The 14,509-nt window shown below is 41.1% G+C and overlaps 1 protein-coding gene across 5 annotated transcripts in view; it reads left to right on the forward strand.

The window, feature by feature from the left end:
* The window catches only part of LOC135517307 (lethal(3)malignant brain tumor-like protein 4), a 144,640-nt gene that overhangs the window by 60,618 nt on the left and 69,513 nt on the right, over nucleotides 1-14,509 (forward strand). For all 5 annotated transcript variants that reach the window (XR_010452023.1, XM_064941489.1, XM_064941491.1 and 2 more), the window contains exons 15-16: nucleotides 11,465-11,644; nucleotides 13,319-13,465. Coding sequence is in view for 4 of the 5 variants with exons in the window: in XM_064941489.1 (XP_064797561.1) it covers nucleotides 11,465-11,644; nucleotides 13,319-13,465 (327 nt within the window). In the remaining variant the exon portion in view is untranslated. The remainder of the gene's footprint in view (nucleotides 1-11,464; nucleotides 11,645-13,318; nucleotides 13,466-14,509) is intronic.

Consider the following 14,509-nt stretch of genomic DNA (forward strand, 5'->3'; position numbering starts at 1 on the left):
GGGAGCAGAGACACTGAGGCTCACATTATTACGACTCACACACAAACACACAGGAACACAAATACACACAGCTGTATTCAGTCATCTGTGCAGTGCACGGTAATAAAAATATCATTCGACATCCATATTAAAATAACTAATAAGGAAGCTGAGAGCTATTTCATACCCCCACACGACATTATGCTCCGGCACCCTCAATGATTTTGATGAATGTATTATTTTTAATTCCAGAGGCGTTATTGGCGAAGAGGTAATATTATCCAAGTTTGAATTTTGGCATTAGCCTGAAGGTTTGGGAGTGTGGGAGCTCATCTACTGCTCGAGTCGCGCGTTATGCAATCTCATTATAATAATCTCATTAATATTTATAAAACGGTGACTTACTTTACTTTGAAGAAAAATAAATGTACATTTGTATGTGTTGAGGGACCTTCAGGGTGTTATACAATTCACCTTTCAATGATTATGGGTTTAACTTTTGACCTCAAAGGGTCAACTCATTTACAGAATACGACGCCGCACAAAGACAGAGCATGTTCATTTCCATTGAGATAACATTTGAATGGAAAGTGCCCACTTTAGCGCCCTGCCTGGGCGATAGAAGAGCGCAGCACGGCTCTTTCCTGCAGTACAAATTGATCTTATCTCTCTAAACCATCTGCAGTGGAGGAAAGGGCACAGAGTGAGGCGACCAACCCCTCTCTGAACAGCGTAATTTTAGTTTCTCAACACTCAGACTACTGCTGCAATCTATTTTTGAGCTACTAAAACCCTCCCGCTTCAGTCGCCTGTAGTTCCATCATGCAGCATTTTGTTTTAATGAACGCAAGCATGGTCGATTTCCACAGCTGGCGTCAACATAAATTGTCTCATCCCGACTTAAAGTCTCCGGTCTGCTGAGAGCGCAGTTTCATCCCCTTATCAAAATGCACAGATGTATGTGTTTTTCCTTGGCCTGTGCTACGGTTTAGTTGGTTCCAAGGTAGAAGTGTGTCTGTGTCTGTATGTGTGTCGGCTCAATTTATGGCAACAGATGCAGGCCTACAGTGCATTCGGAAAGTATTCAGACCCCTTGACATTTTACACATTTTGTTATGCTACAGCCTTATTCTAAAATGTATTACATTTTTTCTCATCAATCTACACACAAAACCACATAATGACAAAGCAAAAACAGGTTTTTAGACATATTTGCAATTTTATAAAGAAAGTATTCATACCCTTTACTCAGTACTTTGTTGAAGCACCTTTGGCAGCGAATACAGCCTCAAGTCTTCTTGGATATGATGCTACAAGCTTGTAGCCCTGTATTTGAGAGGTTTCTCCCATTCTTCTCTGCAGATCCTCTCAAGCTCTGTCAGGTTGGATGGGGAGTGTTGATGCACAGCTATTTTCAGGTCTCTCCTGAGACGCTCGATCGATCGGGTTCAAGTCCGGGCTCTTACTGAGCCACTCAAGGACATTCAGAGACTTGTCCTGAAGCCACTCCTGCGTTGTCTTGGCTGTGTGCTTAGGGTCGTTGTCCTGTTGGAAGGAGAACCTTCGCCCTAGTCTGAGGTCCTGAGCGGTCTGGAACAGGTTTTCATCAGGGATCTCACTGTACTTTTCTCCGTTCATCTTTGCCTCGATCCTGGCTAATCTCCCAGCCCCTGCCACTGAAAAACATCCCCACAGCATGATGCTGCCACCACCACACTTCACCTTAGGGATGGTGCCAGGTTTCCTCCAGACGTGACGCTTGGCATTCAGGCCAAAGTGTTCAATCTAGATTTCATCAGACCAGCGAATCTTGTTTCTCATGATCTGAGAGACGTTTAACTTCTTGGTGACAGGGAGGCAGTATTGAGTAGCTTGGATGAATAAGGTGCCCAGAATAAACTGCCTGCTATTCTGTCACAGATGCTAATATATGCATATTATTAGTACTATTGGATAGAAAACACCCTGAAGTTTCTAAAACTGTTTGAATGATGTCTGTGAGTATAAAAGTACTCATATGGCAGGCGAAAACCTGAGACAAATCCAACCAGGAAGTGGGAAATCTGAGGTTTGTAGTTTCATTTAAGTGATTCACTATCCAATATGCTGTGTCTATGTTGCCAGATTGTACTTCCCAAGGCTTCCTGCAGATGTTAACAGTCTTTAGAAAGTTGTTTGAGGCTTCTATTGTGGAAGGGTGTCGAATAAGAGCTGTTTCATCAAGTGGACTAGGCTGAGGCCAATCAGTTGTTTACTGCGCGGTGACACGGGCGTGCCATTCCTTATTTTTTTCTCTGTGATGAATATGCTATTGTCTGGTTGGAATATTATTGAAGATTTATTATGAAAAGACCCTAAGGATTGATTGTAAATATCATTTGACATGTTTCTACAAACTGTAATGGAACTCTTTTGACTTTTCGTCTGGATTTTGCCCTCGCGCATTGGGCCTTTGGAAGAGTGAACTAAAAGCGCAAACAAATCGGTAACAAATCGTTAAAGAGGTATTTGGACATAAATATGGACGTAATTGAACAAAACAAACATTTCTTGTGGAAGTGCGAGTCCTGGTAGTGCATTCCGATGAAGATCAGCAAAGGTAAGTGAAGATTTATAATGCTATTTATGACTTTTGTTGACTCTGCAACTTGCCGGGTAACTGTATTACTTACGTTTGTGGCATCAGATTATTGAATATTGTGCTTTTGCTGTAAAGCTTTTTAAAAATCTGACACAGTGGTTGCATTAAGAACAAGTTTATCTTTAACTCTATGTAAAACATGTATCTTTCATCAAAGTTTATGATGAGTATTTCTGTTATTTGATGTGGCTCTCTGCAATTTCTCCGGATGTTTTGGAGGGATTTCTGAACATGGCGCCAATGTAAACTGAGGTTTTTGGATATAAATATGAACTTGATCGAGCAAAACATACATGTATTGTGTAACATTGAGTCCTGGGAGTGTCATCTGATGAAGATCGTCAAAGGTTAGTGATTAATTTGATCTATATTTCTGCTTTTTGTGACACCTCTCTTTGGTTAGAAAATGGCTGAATGCTTTCTGTGACTAGTTGCTAACCTAACATAATGATATGTTCTGCTTTTGCCGAAAAGCCTTTTTAAAATCACTGTGGTTGGATTAAAGAGAAGTGTATCTTTAAAAAGATGTAAAATACTTGTATGGTTGAGGAATTTTAATTATGAGATTTCCGTTGTTTTGAATTTGGCGCCCTGCAATTTCACTGGCTGTTGGCGAGGTGGGACGCTAGCGTCCCGAACGATCCCAGAAAGGTTAAGTGCCTTTTGGCAAACTCCAAGCGGGCTGTCATGCTACTCTTCAGTAAAAGGCACTTCTGCCTGGCCAATCTACCATAAAGGCCTTATTGGTGGAGTGCTGCAGAGATGGTTGTAATTCTGGAGGTTTGACCAAGAACCATTGGGTTCTTGGTCAACTCCCTGACCAAGGCCCTTCTCCTTCGAGTGTTCAGTTGGGCCGGGCGGCCAGTCTAAGAAGAGTCTTGGTGGTTCCAAACTAATTTTATTTAAGAATGCTGCAGAAATACTTTGGAACGCTTCCACAGATCTGTTCCTCAACACAATCCTGTCTCGGAGCTCTACGGACAATTCCTTTGACCTTATGGCTTGGTTTTGCTCTGTCATGCACTCTTAACTGTGGGACCTTAAATAGATAGGTGTGTGCCTTTCAAAATCATGTCCAATCAATTGTCTCCTTATCTATGCCTGTTGATACTGTTTCCAGTGGACATTTTGTCTTAGTCAAATTCATTGCCGGACTTGAGATGCATCAAGCTTATGGACTGTAATGGAGCGTGAAGAAGTGGGCTTTTGTGATGTGTCAGAGGAACCTTTTCTTGTTCTCTGATCTCCCACTCCAAACCAGCTGTAAGTTCCAGTGTTTCCTTTTAGCATTGTATAGGCGGATGTGGCCCCCAGCTAAGAGCGTTTGGCCTCTTGGTTGACAGTTGTCGTGTCAGAGCATGGATGTTGCTTTGGGGGACTTGAAAGGTGCCCAGCCTTGAAAGTAATCTTGGTGGGGGAAACATGTACAACAAATGAGACTAGTTGGCCCTCACCACCCCAGTGACTTTCTTGCTGTTACACTTATAGTGACCCCTCATTTACTCGTTGCTGTATATTTCTTTGCAGCCAAAAGAATGTAAGAGTTGTCAACTATTGTTGCCTATCAACAATGACAAGCCACCAGGTTCTGACAACTTGGATGTCAGAAATCATTCACTAAACCCTAAACCTCAACTAAAACTTATATTACATAATGTGGAAATTGAGCAAGTTGAGGTGACTAAACTGCTTGAAGTAACCCTGGATTGTAAACTGTCATGGTCAAAACATGTTGATACAACAGTAGCTAAGATGGGGAGAAGTCTGTCCATAATAAAGCGCTACTCTGGCTCCTTAACTTCTCTAGGGTAGGGTGCACTATTTTCACCTCCGGATGAAAAGCGTGCCCAAAGTACACTGCATGCTACTCAGGCCCAGAAGCTAGGATATGCATGTAATTGGTAGATTTGGATAGAAAACACTTACAAAACTGTTAAAATAATGTCTGAGTATAACAGAACTGATTTGGTAGGCGAAAACCTGAGAAAAATCCATCCAGGAAGTAGGATTTTGTTTATTTTTGTAGTTTTCTATTCAATGCCATCACAGTATGCATTGACTTAGGACTCAAATTGCATTTCCTATGCATTCCACTAGATGTCAACAGTTTTTAGAAATTGTTTCAGGCTTGTATTCTGAAAAATTAGGAAGTAAGACCAGTCTGAATGACTGGATCCTAAAGTGTCAGAGTTTTTTTCATGCGCAATCCTGAGAGTGCGCCTTTCTGGTTTACCTTTTGTATTGACAACGTTATTGTCCGGATGAAATATGATTGATTATTTAGGCTAAAAACAACCTGAGGATTGGATATAAACATCGTTTGACATGTTTCTTTGAACTTTACGGATACAATTAGGATTTTTTTTGTCTGCCTGTTGTGACTGCATTTGAGCCTGTCAATTACTGAAGAAAACACACAAACAAAACAGGTTTTTTGGATATAAAGAGACTTTATTGAAGAAAACAAACATTTATTGAGTAAATTAATGTCTTCTGAGTGCAACCATATAAAGATCATTAAAGGTAAGTGATTCATTTGATCTCTGTTTCTGACTTGTGTAACTCTTCTACTTGGCTGGTTACTGTTTGTAATGATTTGTCTGCATGGCGATGTTCTCAAATAATCGCATGATATGCTTTCGCTGTAAAGCCATTTTGAAATCTGACACCGTGGTTGGATTCACAAGAGTTAATCTTTAAACCTATGTGTAACACTTACTTGAAGGGCCTCCCGGGTGGCGCAGTGGTTAAGGGCTGTGCCACCAGAGACTCTGGGTTCGTGCCCAGGCTCTGTCGTAACCGGCCGCGACCGGGAGGTCCGTGGGGCGATGCACAATTGGCATAGCGTCGTCCGGGTTAGGGAGGGATTGGCCGGTAGGGATATCCTTGTCTCATCACGCACCAGCAACTCCTGTGGAGGGCCGGGCGCAGTGCACGCTAACGAAGGTTGCCAGGTGCACGGTGTTTCCTCAGACACATTGGTGCGGCAGGCTTCCGGTTTCGATGCGCGCTGTGTTAAGAAGCCGTGCGGCTTGGTTGAGTTGTGTATCGGAGGACGCATGACTTTCAACCTTTGTCTCTCCCGAGCCCGTAAGGGAGTTGTAGCGATGAGACAAGATAGTAGCTGCTAACAATTGGATACCACGAAATTGGGGAGAAAAAAGGGGGTAAAATAAAATAAAAAACACAAAAAAACCACTTACTTGTATGTTTTCTGAATTTTTATAATCAGTATTTCTGTTTTTGAATTTGGCGCTCTGCAATGTGACTGGATGTAGGTCAAGTGGGACGCTACCATCCCACGTACCCTAGGGAGGTTTTAACAAGGCAGGTCCTACAGGCTCTAGTTTTGTTGCACCTGGACTACTGTTCAGTCGTGTGGTCAGGTGCCACAAAGAGGGACCTCTGAAAATTACAGGGCTGCACTTCTGGCCCTTAAATGGACACAGAGAGCTAATATGCATGTATATTTCTCATGGCTCAAAGTGGAGGAGAGACTGACTTCATCACTACTTGTTTCTGTAAGAAGTTTTGAAATGCTCCTACAGGCTCTAGTTTTGTTGCACCTGGACTACTGTTCAGTCGTGTGGTCAGGTGCCACAAAGAGGGACCTCTGAAAATTACAGGGCTGCACTGCTGGCCCTTAAATGGACACAGCGAGCTAATATGCATGTATATTTCTCATGGCTCAAAGTGGAGGAGAGACTGACTTCATCACTACTTGTTTCTGTAAGAAGTTTTGAAATGCTGAATGCACCCAGGTGTCTGTTTAAATTACTAGCACACAGCTCGGACACACATGCATACCCCACAATACATGCCACCAAAGGTCTCTTCACAATCCCCAAGTCAAGATCAGACAATGGGAGGCGCACAGTACTACATAGAGCCATGACTACATGGAGCATTCTTCCACATCAGGTAACTGATGCAAGCAGTAGAATCAGATTTTAAAAAACAGATAAAGATACACCTTATGGAACAGCAAGGACTGTGAAGAGACACACACACATAGGCACAGACACACATACACATGATTAGACACACACTCTACACACATACACATGGATTTTGTATTGTAGATAAGTGGTGGTAGTAGAGTGATGGCCTGAGCGAACACACAATGTTTTGTGAAAAATGTTATTTTAAATTGTATATAACTACCTTAATGTTGCTGGCTACCAGGAAGAGTAGCTCCTGCCTTGGCAGCAGCTAATGGGGATCCTTAATAAATACAAAACTGTATCTGTAAATATATACACTTACTCTGTTAGCCAAGGCCGTAAAAGATAACTATAGCCTCAAGAAATAGAGCCAGCTAATTCTGCAGATTAGAGTCCATTTATCAAAGGAAATTGAAGGACTAACAGAACAGACAGATAGCAATAAAAACTGTACCATAAAGGCTCAGAGTAAGTTGGGGAAAAATGAAACGAAATGGAGGAACTTATACAAGAAAGATCCAGTGTAATATATTATAAAAAAAAATAAAGCAAACTGGATGGAATATGGGGAAAATGCACCAAATTCTTTTTCAATTTTCAACATAGAAATGCTACCAATTATTTTATTTTTTTACTAAAACTTGTTACAAATGATGGAGTCACTCATGATTCACTGAACGATATTTTGAAAGAGGAGGTAAAGTACTTTAAGAATATGTTTTCATTTCAGTCTCCTCCATCTCCACTAACCTCAGCTAATTGTATGGACTTTTACCCTATTAATAATGTAAAATTAACATCTGTACAGATATACTCATATAAAGGCCAAATTACAGAGGAGGAACTTCTTGATGGAATTAAAGCCTTTAAGTATGGGAAATCACCAGGGCTGGATGGCATACCAGTGGAAGTATACCAGTGGAAGTATACCAGAGGACCATTATAAGCATGTTTTAGCCACTCTTATATAAATGCTAGATTATCGGACACGCAACAAGGTCTGATTTCATTATTACTGAAACAAGATCCAAGTAGTGTATATATAAAGATCCAGTCCATTGAAAAAATGAGAGGCCTCTTACACTTCAGTGTTGTGATGCAAAAATTCTAGCTAAATGCTTGGTGCATAGAATTAAAACGTTATTATTCATCCTAATCAGACAGTTTTCTTTTTACATGGACGATACATTGGAGATAATATAAGACAAGTACTGGAAACAATAGAATACTATGAAATATCGGGGAAACCAGGCCTGGTTTTCATAGCTGACTTTGAAAAGACTTTTGATAAAGTACGACTGGAGTTTATATATAAATGCCTGGAATATTTCAATTTTGGAGAATCTCTTATAAAATGGGTTAAAGTTATGTATAGTAACCCTAGGTGTAAAATATTAAATAATGGCTACATCTCAAAGTTTTAAACTGTCAACAACGTTTCTATTTATTATTGCCATCGGAATGTTAGCTGTTAAAATTAGATCCAAAAATAATATTCAAAGTCCATGGATTAAAAACTAAGGTGTCATTGTACGCTGATGATTCATGTTTTCTTTTAAAGAAATGTTAATTATTATACAAAATTCTTTCTACCAATAGATTGTTATATGTGGGGATACAATCTTCCCAGCTCTGCAGATTTTGCTGCGAGGAGGCAGAGTCAATAGATCATTTATTTTGTTACTGTCCATATGTAGCTTGTTTTTGGTTAGAGGTTCAGGAATGGCTGAAGAATTGCAACATTTACCTAGAACTAACGCTGCAGATAGCACTACTGAGTGATTTGAAAAGTCATAGTCAATCGATCAATAATATAATAATTATTTTAGCAAACATGTTTATCTTTAATTTACAATCTTTAGAAACTATGAGAATAGATAGATTCAGTACTTTTGTGAAGCATCACAGCGCAGTTGAAAAATATATGGGGAATAGAAATCCAAAATGGATGGTGTTAAGAGATAGATGGGAGGGGTTTAATGGAGCTGAAAGGTGGGACTAATAACAACAAGGTAACAAATGTAAAACATACGAGGTCTGTGAAATGTATATAGGTTCAGAACTTTTGTGAAATAGCACAGTTACAAATAGAAATCAGATGGACATCAGAAATAGAGGAAGGACAGGACTAAAAATAAACAAAATATAACTATTGTAAAATAGATTGTCTGTAAAATGTGTATAGTTTGTATAAACTGAAGGTAGAAGCCTAAGTGTTATTGTTTATTAGTTTACTCCAATTGGGGGAGGGGTGGTAGGGTTTACAGGGAATAATAAAGGTATATTTAAAAAAAAAAAGAAGAAAAAGAATTGTGTGTACAGTTGAAGTTGGAAGTTTACATTCCAACCTAATTGTGTCATTAACTCATTTTTTATCCACTCCACAAATGTCTTGTTAACAAACTAAAGTTTTGGCAAGTCTGTTAGGATATCTACTTTGTGCATGACACAAGTCATTTTTCCAACAATTGTTTGCAGACAGATTATTTCAGACTGTATCACAATTCCAGTGGGTCAGAAGTTTACATACACTAAGTTGACTGTGCCTTTAAACAGCTTGGAAAATTCCAGAAAATGATGTCATGGCTTTAGAAGCTTCTGATAGGCTAATTGACATAATTTGAGTCAATTGGAGGTGTTTCTGTGGATGTATTTCAAGGCCAACCTTCAAACTCAGTGCCTCTTTGCTTGACATCATGAGAAAATCAAAAGAAATCGGTCAAGACTGAAGCTCAGGAAGGAGACGCGTTCTGTCTCCTAGAGATTAATGTATTTTGGGTGCGAAAGGTGCAAATCAATCCCAGAACAACAGCAAAGGACCTTGTGAAGGTGCTGGAGGAAACGGGTACAAAAGTATCAATATCCACAGTAAAACGAGTCCTATATCGACATAACCTGAAAGGTTGCTCAGCAAGAAAGAAGCCACTGCTCCAAAACCGCCATAAAAAAGCTTGACTATGGTTTGCAACTGTTCATGGGGACAAAGATCGTACTTTTTGGAGAAATGTCCTCTCGTCTGATGAAACAAAAATAGAACTGTTTGGCCAAAATGACCATTGTTATGTTTGGAGGAAAAAGGTGGAGGCTTGCAAGCCGAAGAACACCATCCCAACCGTGAAGCACAGGGGTGGCAGCATCATGTTGTGGTTGTGCTTTGCTGCAGGAGGGACTGGTGCATTTCACAAAATAGATGGCATCATGAGGCAGGAACATTATGTGGATATATACAGAAGCAACATCTCAAGGCATCAGTCAGGAAGTTAAAGCTTGGTCACAAATGGGTCTTCCAAATGGACAATGACCCCAAGCATACTTCCAAAGTTGTGGCAAAATGGCTTAAGGACAAAGTCAAGGTATTGGAGTGGCCGTCACAAAGCCCTGACCTCAATCCTATAGAAAATGTATGGGCAGAACTGAAAATGCGTGTGCGAGCAAGGAGACCTACAAACCTGACTCAGATGCACCAGATCTGTCAGGAGGAATGGGCCAAATTTCACGCAACTTATTGTGGGAAGCTTGTGGAAGGCTAATCGAAACGTTTGACCCAAGTCAAACAATTTAATTGCAATACTACCAAATAAAATTGAGTGTATGTGAACATCTGACCCACTGGGAATGTGATGAAATAAATAAAAGCTGAAATATATTATTCTCTCTACTATTATTCTGACATTTCACATTCTGAAAATAAAGTGGTGATCCTAACTGACTTGCAACAGAGAATTTTTACTAGGATTAAATGTCAGGAATTGTGAAAAACAGAGTTTAAATGTATTTGGCTAAGGTGTATGTAAACTTCTGACTTCAAATGTATTTTTATGTATTTATGTATTTATGTTTATGTGGGTTTGTATGTGTGTGTAGATATATACCCCAAAAATATATGGGGGATTGGAAATTATGCAGATAATTACGTTGATGGAAGCAACAATCAATCCACAATATTAAAGCTGATCCAACCCTTAAAAAATAAAAAAAATAAAATTCTGCGGATGGGGGTGCGTGTCCCCTCAGGCCTGTGTGGATAGGTAACAGTGTCCTGCATGCCTCTGTGTTTATAAGGGCAGTATTTTTGAGGTATTACTCATGCAATCTATCATCTGTGTGTTTTTGTGTGTGAGACAAGAAAAGCACCACCAAGCATTTCTCTCTTGCTCTCTCTTTTTCTCTTTCACTCCATTTCACACTTCATTTGCCTAATCTTCTCATTCCTTCATGTTTTTTTTGGGCCTCTTCATTGAAGTTTGTAATGAATATTTCTTGTTTATTTCAAGGTTTGTCACATTGTTTTGTGGAATATTGTTGTCGTCTCATCCGTGTGAGTCATGATCCAAAGTAGAATTCGCTGAACTGAACCAAAATAAGCATGAGAAGAGATAGAGAGAGGGGGGGAGGGGGAGTGAGACAATAGAGAAAGGGAGAGAGAATTTCTAAAACAGTGGTTTGCTGCAGGAAAAGTGCTCTGGCTCAGCAAAGCCTAGAGATGTATATAATTAATTGCTTTGAGCACAATAGCAATGTGTCTCTACTCTTTACTGTTTCTGGTTGACCGGACCTCAGCACCACATTGTGGCCAGATTCACACTGTGACTTTCTCCACATGGTAATTTTGAAGGGATGGTTTGACTGATGCGCTGTGACATGCCGGGCCAAATGAACTCTCACACACACAAACATGTCCTGCTGCTGCTGCATGGACTGGCCGGATGAGAAGTGCATGTTTTAACAGCCAGGTCTAACACCATTTATTTTCTCTGTCTTTCTCTTTCTTTCTCAATCATGCTTTTTCTTCTCTTACTGGCTCAATCTTTCAATCTGTCTACTTCTTTCTTTGGTCTGTCTATCTATCTATCTATCTATCAATCATCTCAGCCCCTCCTTTTCTTTCATTTCTCCACAGTGCCTTCGGCTGTCCCTACTCCGACATCAACACGAAGAAGGAGGCCGTGCTGCCTGACCGGCTGGGCGGCGAAAAGCAGATCACTTTTGTCCCTGTGCACTTTGTCCAGAAGACCAAGAGGCTGTGCACTGCCGACGAACAGAAGGAAGCCACGCCCCAGGACACTCCCATGGAAACCAGGTGGGGGGAAGTGATGTCATTGTGATGATGTGTCAAGATGGCCAGCTGGCTCTGTTTCCATCCTCACTGATCTAAAATGATTGGATAGGTAAGAGCAAAGGTTCAACTTCATAGCTTTTACCCATCCAGACATGTCAGATCAGGGAGTGAAGAAAGGAATAATGCAATTTCCAATTATTTAAACATTGACAGTGTCGCCACCCAACAGATATTTCTAATTGGACCTGCAGCCTTGGATGGAGAGGAGGCTTGGCTAAATGCAATCCCAATGTCATTGAACCTCTGTTTCACTTTCAGCTGAGAGGCCCTGACACTGTTCCAAACTAGAACAATTACAGCTGTCATAACAGAGGACTGCACACTACTCTCTGCAAATTTCAATTTTTCCAAGGTTACAGTGTTGGAGTCTGAGACGAGGCGGATGACGTGCCGTTGGCTCCTCGGCAGAGAAGTTTAAGGGTGGCGAATTGTATTTTTTCACAATGTTCACAGCAGAAGCGTTGGGTTAAACGCCGACTCAGCACTGCCGATCGGCTTAACTTACGCACTGCTCAGAAGGATTTTCTACTATTGCAGTGGGCTTGCTCTATTTGTCTAGGCCTGGCTGGGCTGTGGATGGCTGGCTGCCAGAGTTTACAGTCGGAAGCTTGTCAAGTGTAATAGCGGAGCGGGAGCTGAGCTGTGATGAACGGTTTTAATATAAAACTAACTTGATTATCAACTTTTTAAATTCCCGCCAGAGGAGTCTTTAATGTGTCGGATGTAATCGTACATTGTTCTATTAATACATCTTTGCCGTGCCATTGCCGAAGGTTGATTTCAGAAGCCTGCCAAGAAGTCTGCTAGAGTAGGCCCTACTCTACTCATAAATAAATACTGAAAAGGTTTTGTTCGAGGTCAGCATTTGTGTAAGGGACTATTGATCACTTACAGTACATGAAAATGTTTCTTTCAAGATATATCTTTGGTCTGGGCAGGTAGTAACAAAGCACACGCAAATGCATGTATTACAATGGACTATGGCCGTCATTGTAAATAATAATTTGTTCTTAACTGACTTGCCTAGTTAAATAAAGGTTAAATAAAATAAAAAATTACCTTCTACCTGTCAGGGGTGTCTAGATAGTTTTCTTACAGCATCTAAAACAGTATTTTTTTGGACTGTACTGCTGATAAAGTATGTTTACCACCGTACATCCCACTACTGGCTTGCCATTGAAGCTAAGCAGTGTCGGTCCTGGTCGGTCCCTGGATGGGTGACCACATGTTGCTGGAATTGATGTTGGAGGGCGAGTAGGAGGCACTCTTTCCCCTGATGAAGAAAAACATCTCAATTTCCCAGGGCAGTGATTGGGGACTTTGCCCTGTGTAGGATACCCTCTTTTGGATGGGATATTAAATGGGTGTCCTGATTCTCTGTGGTAACCATCTCTGTTCAATGCCTTTTCTCTCTCACTCTTAACCTCTCCCTTTTATCCTCTCTCCCCTGCCCCTCACCCTATCTTTCTCTCTGTTTCTACCTTTTGCTCTCTCTATATTTCTTTCTCTCTAATTTTTATCCTCCCTCACTCACTCTCTCCCTTTACTCAATCTCTCCTTCCCCTCTTTCTCGGACTCCCTCCCCTCGCTCCCTCTCTTTCTCTCCCTCCCTCTCTCTCTCCCCGTCGCTCTCAGGGCTATGTTGTCAGGGTATGAGGAGGCTGGTCGTCTGAGAGGTCGACCCCCAGCCAACCCCCTGGTGAAGAGAGAGCCAAGGGAGGAACCAGCCACAGCTCAGGGACAGAAGCTCCTCACTCTGGGGAAAAGAGGCCTACCCAGCAGGTAAGATAAGATGACTTTATTTGTAAATTGTACACAAGGTCCAACCGAAATGTGACTTCCACTTTTAACCCAACCCCTCTGAAAGACAGACACACACTACCGGTCCAAAGTTTTAGAACGCCTACTCATTCAAGAGTTTTTCTTTACTTTTACTATTTTCAACATTGTAGAATAATAGTGAAGCCATAAACTCTGAAATAACACATATGGAATCATGTAGTAACCAAAAAAGTGTTAAACAAATCTAAATATATTTGAGATTTTTCAAAGTAGCCAGCCTTTGCCTTGATGACAGCTTTTGCACACTCTTGGCATTCTCTCAACCAGCTGCATCTGGAATGCTTTTCCAACAGACTTGAAGGAGTTTCCACATATGCTGAGCTTGTTGGCTGCTTTTACTTCACTCTGCGGTTGGAGTCATCCCAAACCATCTTAATTTGGTTGAGGTCAGGTGTTATCGAGGCCAGGTCATTTGATGCAGCACTCCATCACTCTCCTTCTTGGTAAAATAGCCCTTACACAGCCTGGAGGTGTGTTGGGTCATTGTCCTGTTGAAAAACAAATGATAGTCCCACTAAGCCCAAAACAGATGGGATTGCATATTTCTGCAGAATGCTGTGGTAGCCATGCTGGTTAAGTGTGCCTTGAATTCTAAAGAAATCACTGACCGTGTCACCAGCAAAGTACTCCCACACCATAACACCACCACCTCCATGCTTTACGGTGGAAAAATACGCATGCAGAGATCATCCGTTCACCCACACCGCGTTTCATAAAGACATGTGGTTGGAACCAAAAATCTCCAGACCAAAGGACAAATTTCCACCTGTCTAATGTCCATTGCTCGTGTTTTTTGGCCCAAGCAAGTCTCTTATTGGTGTCATTTAGGGAAAGGGGGATACCTAGTCAGTTGCACAACTGAATGCATTCAACTGAAATGTGTCTTCCGCATTTAACCCAAACCCTCTGAATCAGAGAGGTGCGGGAGGCTGCCGTAATCGACATCCACGTCTTCAGTAGTGGTTTCTTTGCAACAATTCAACC

The sequence above is a fragment of the Oncorhynchus masou genome, chromosome 28 (assembly GCF_036934945.1).
Source record: "Oncorhynchus masou masou isolate Uvic2021 chromosome 28, UVic_Omas_1.1, whole genome shotgun sequence".
Classification (NCBI taxonomy): domain Eukaryota; kingdom Metazoa; phylum Chordata; class Actinopteri; order Salmoniformes; family Salmonidae; genus Oncorhynchus; species Oncorhynchus masou.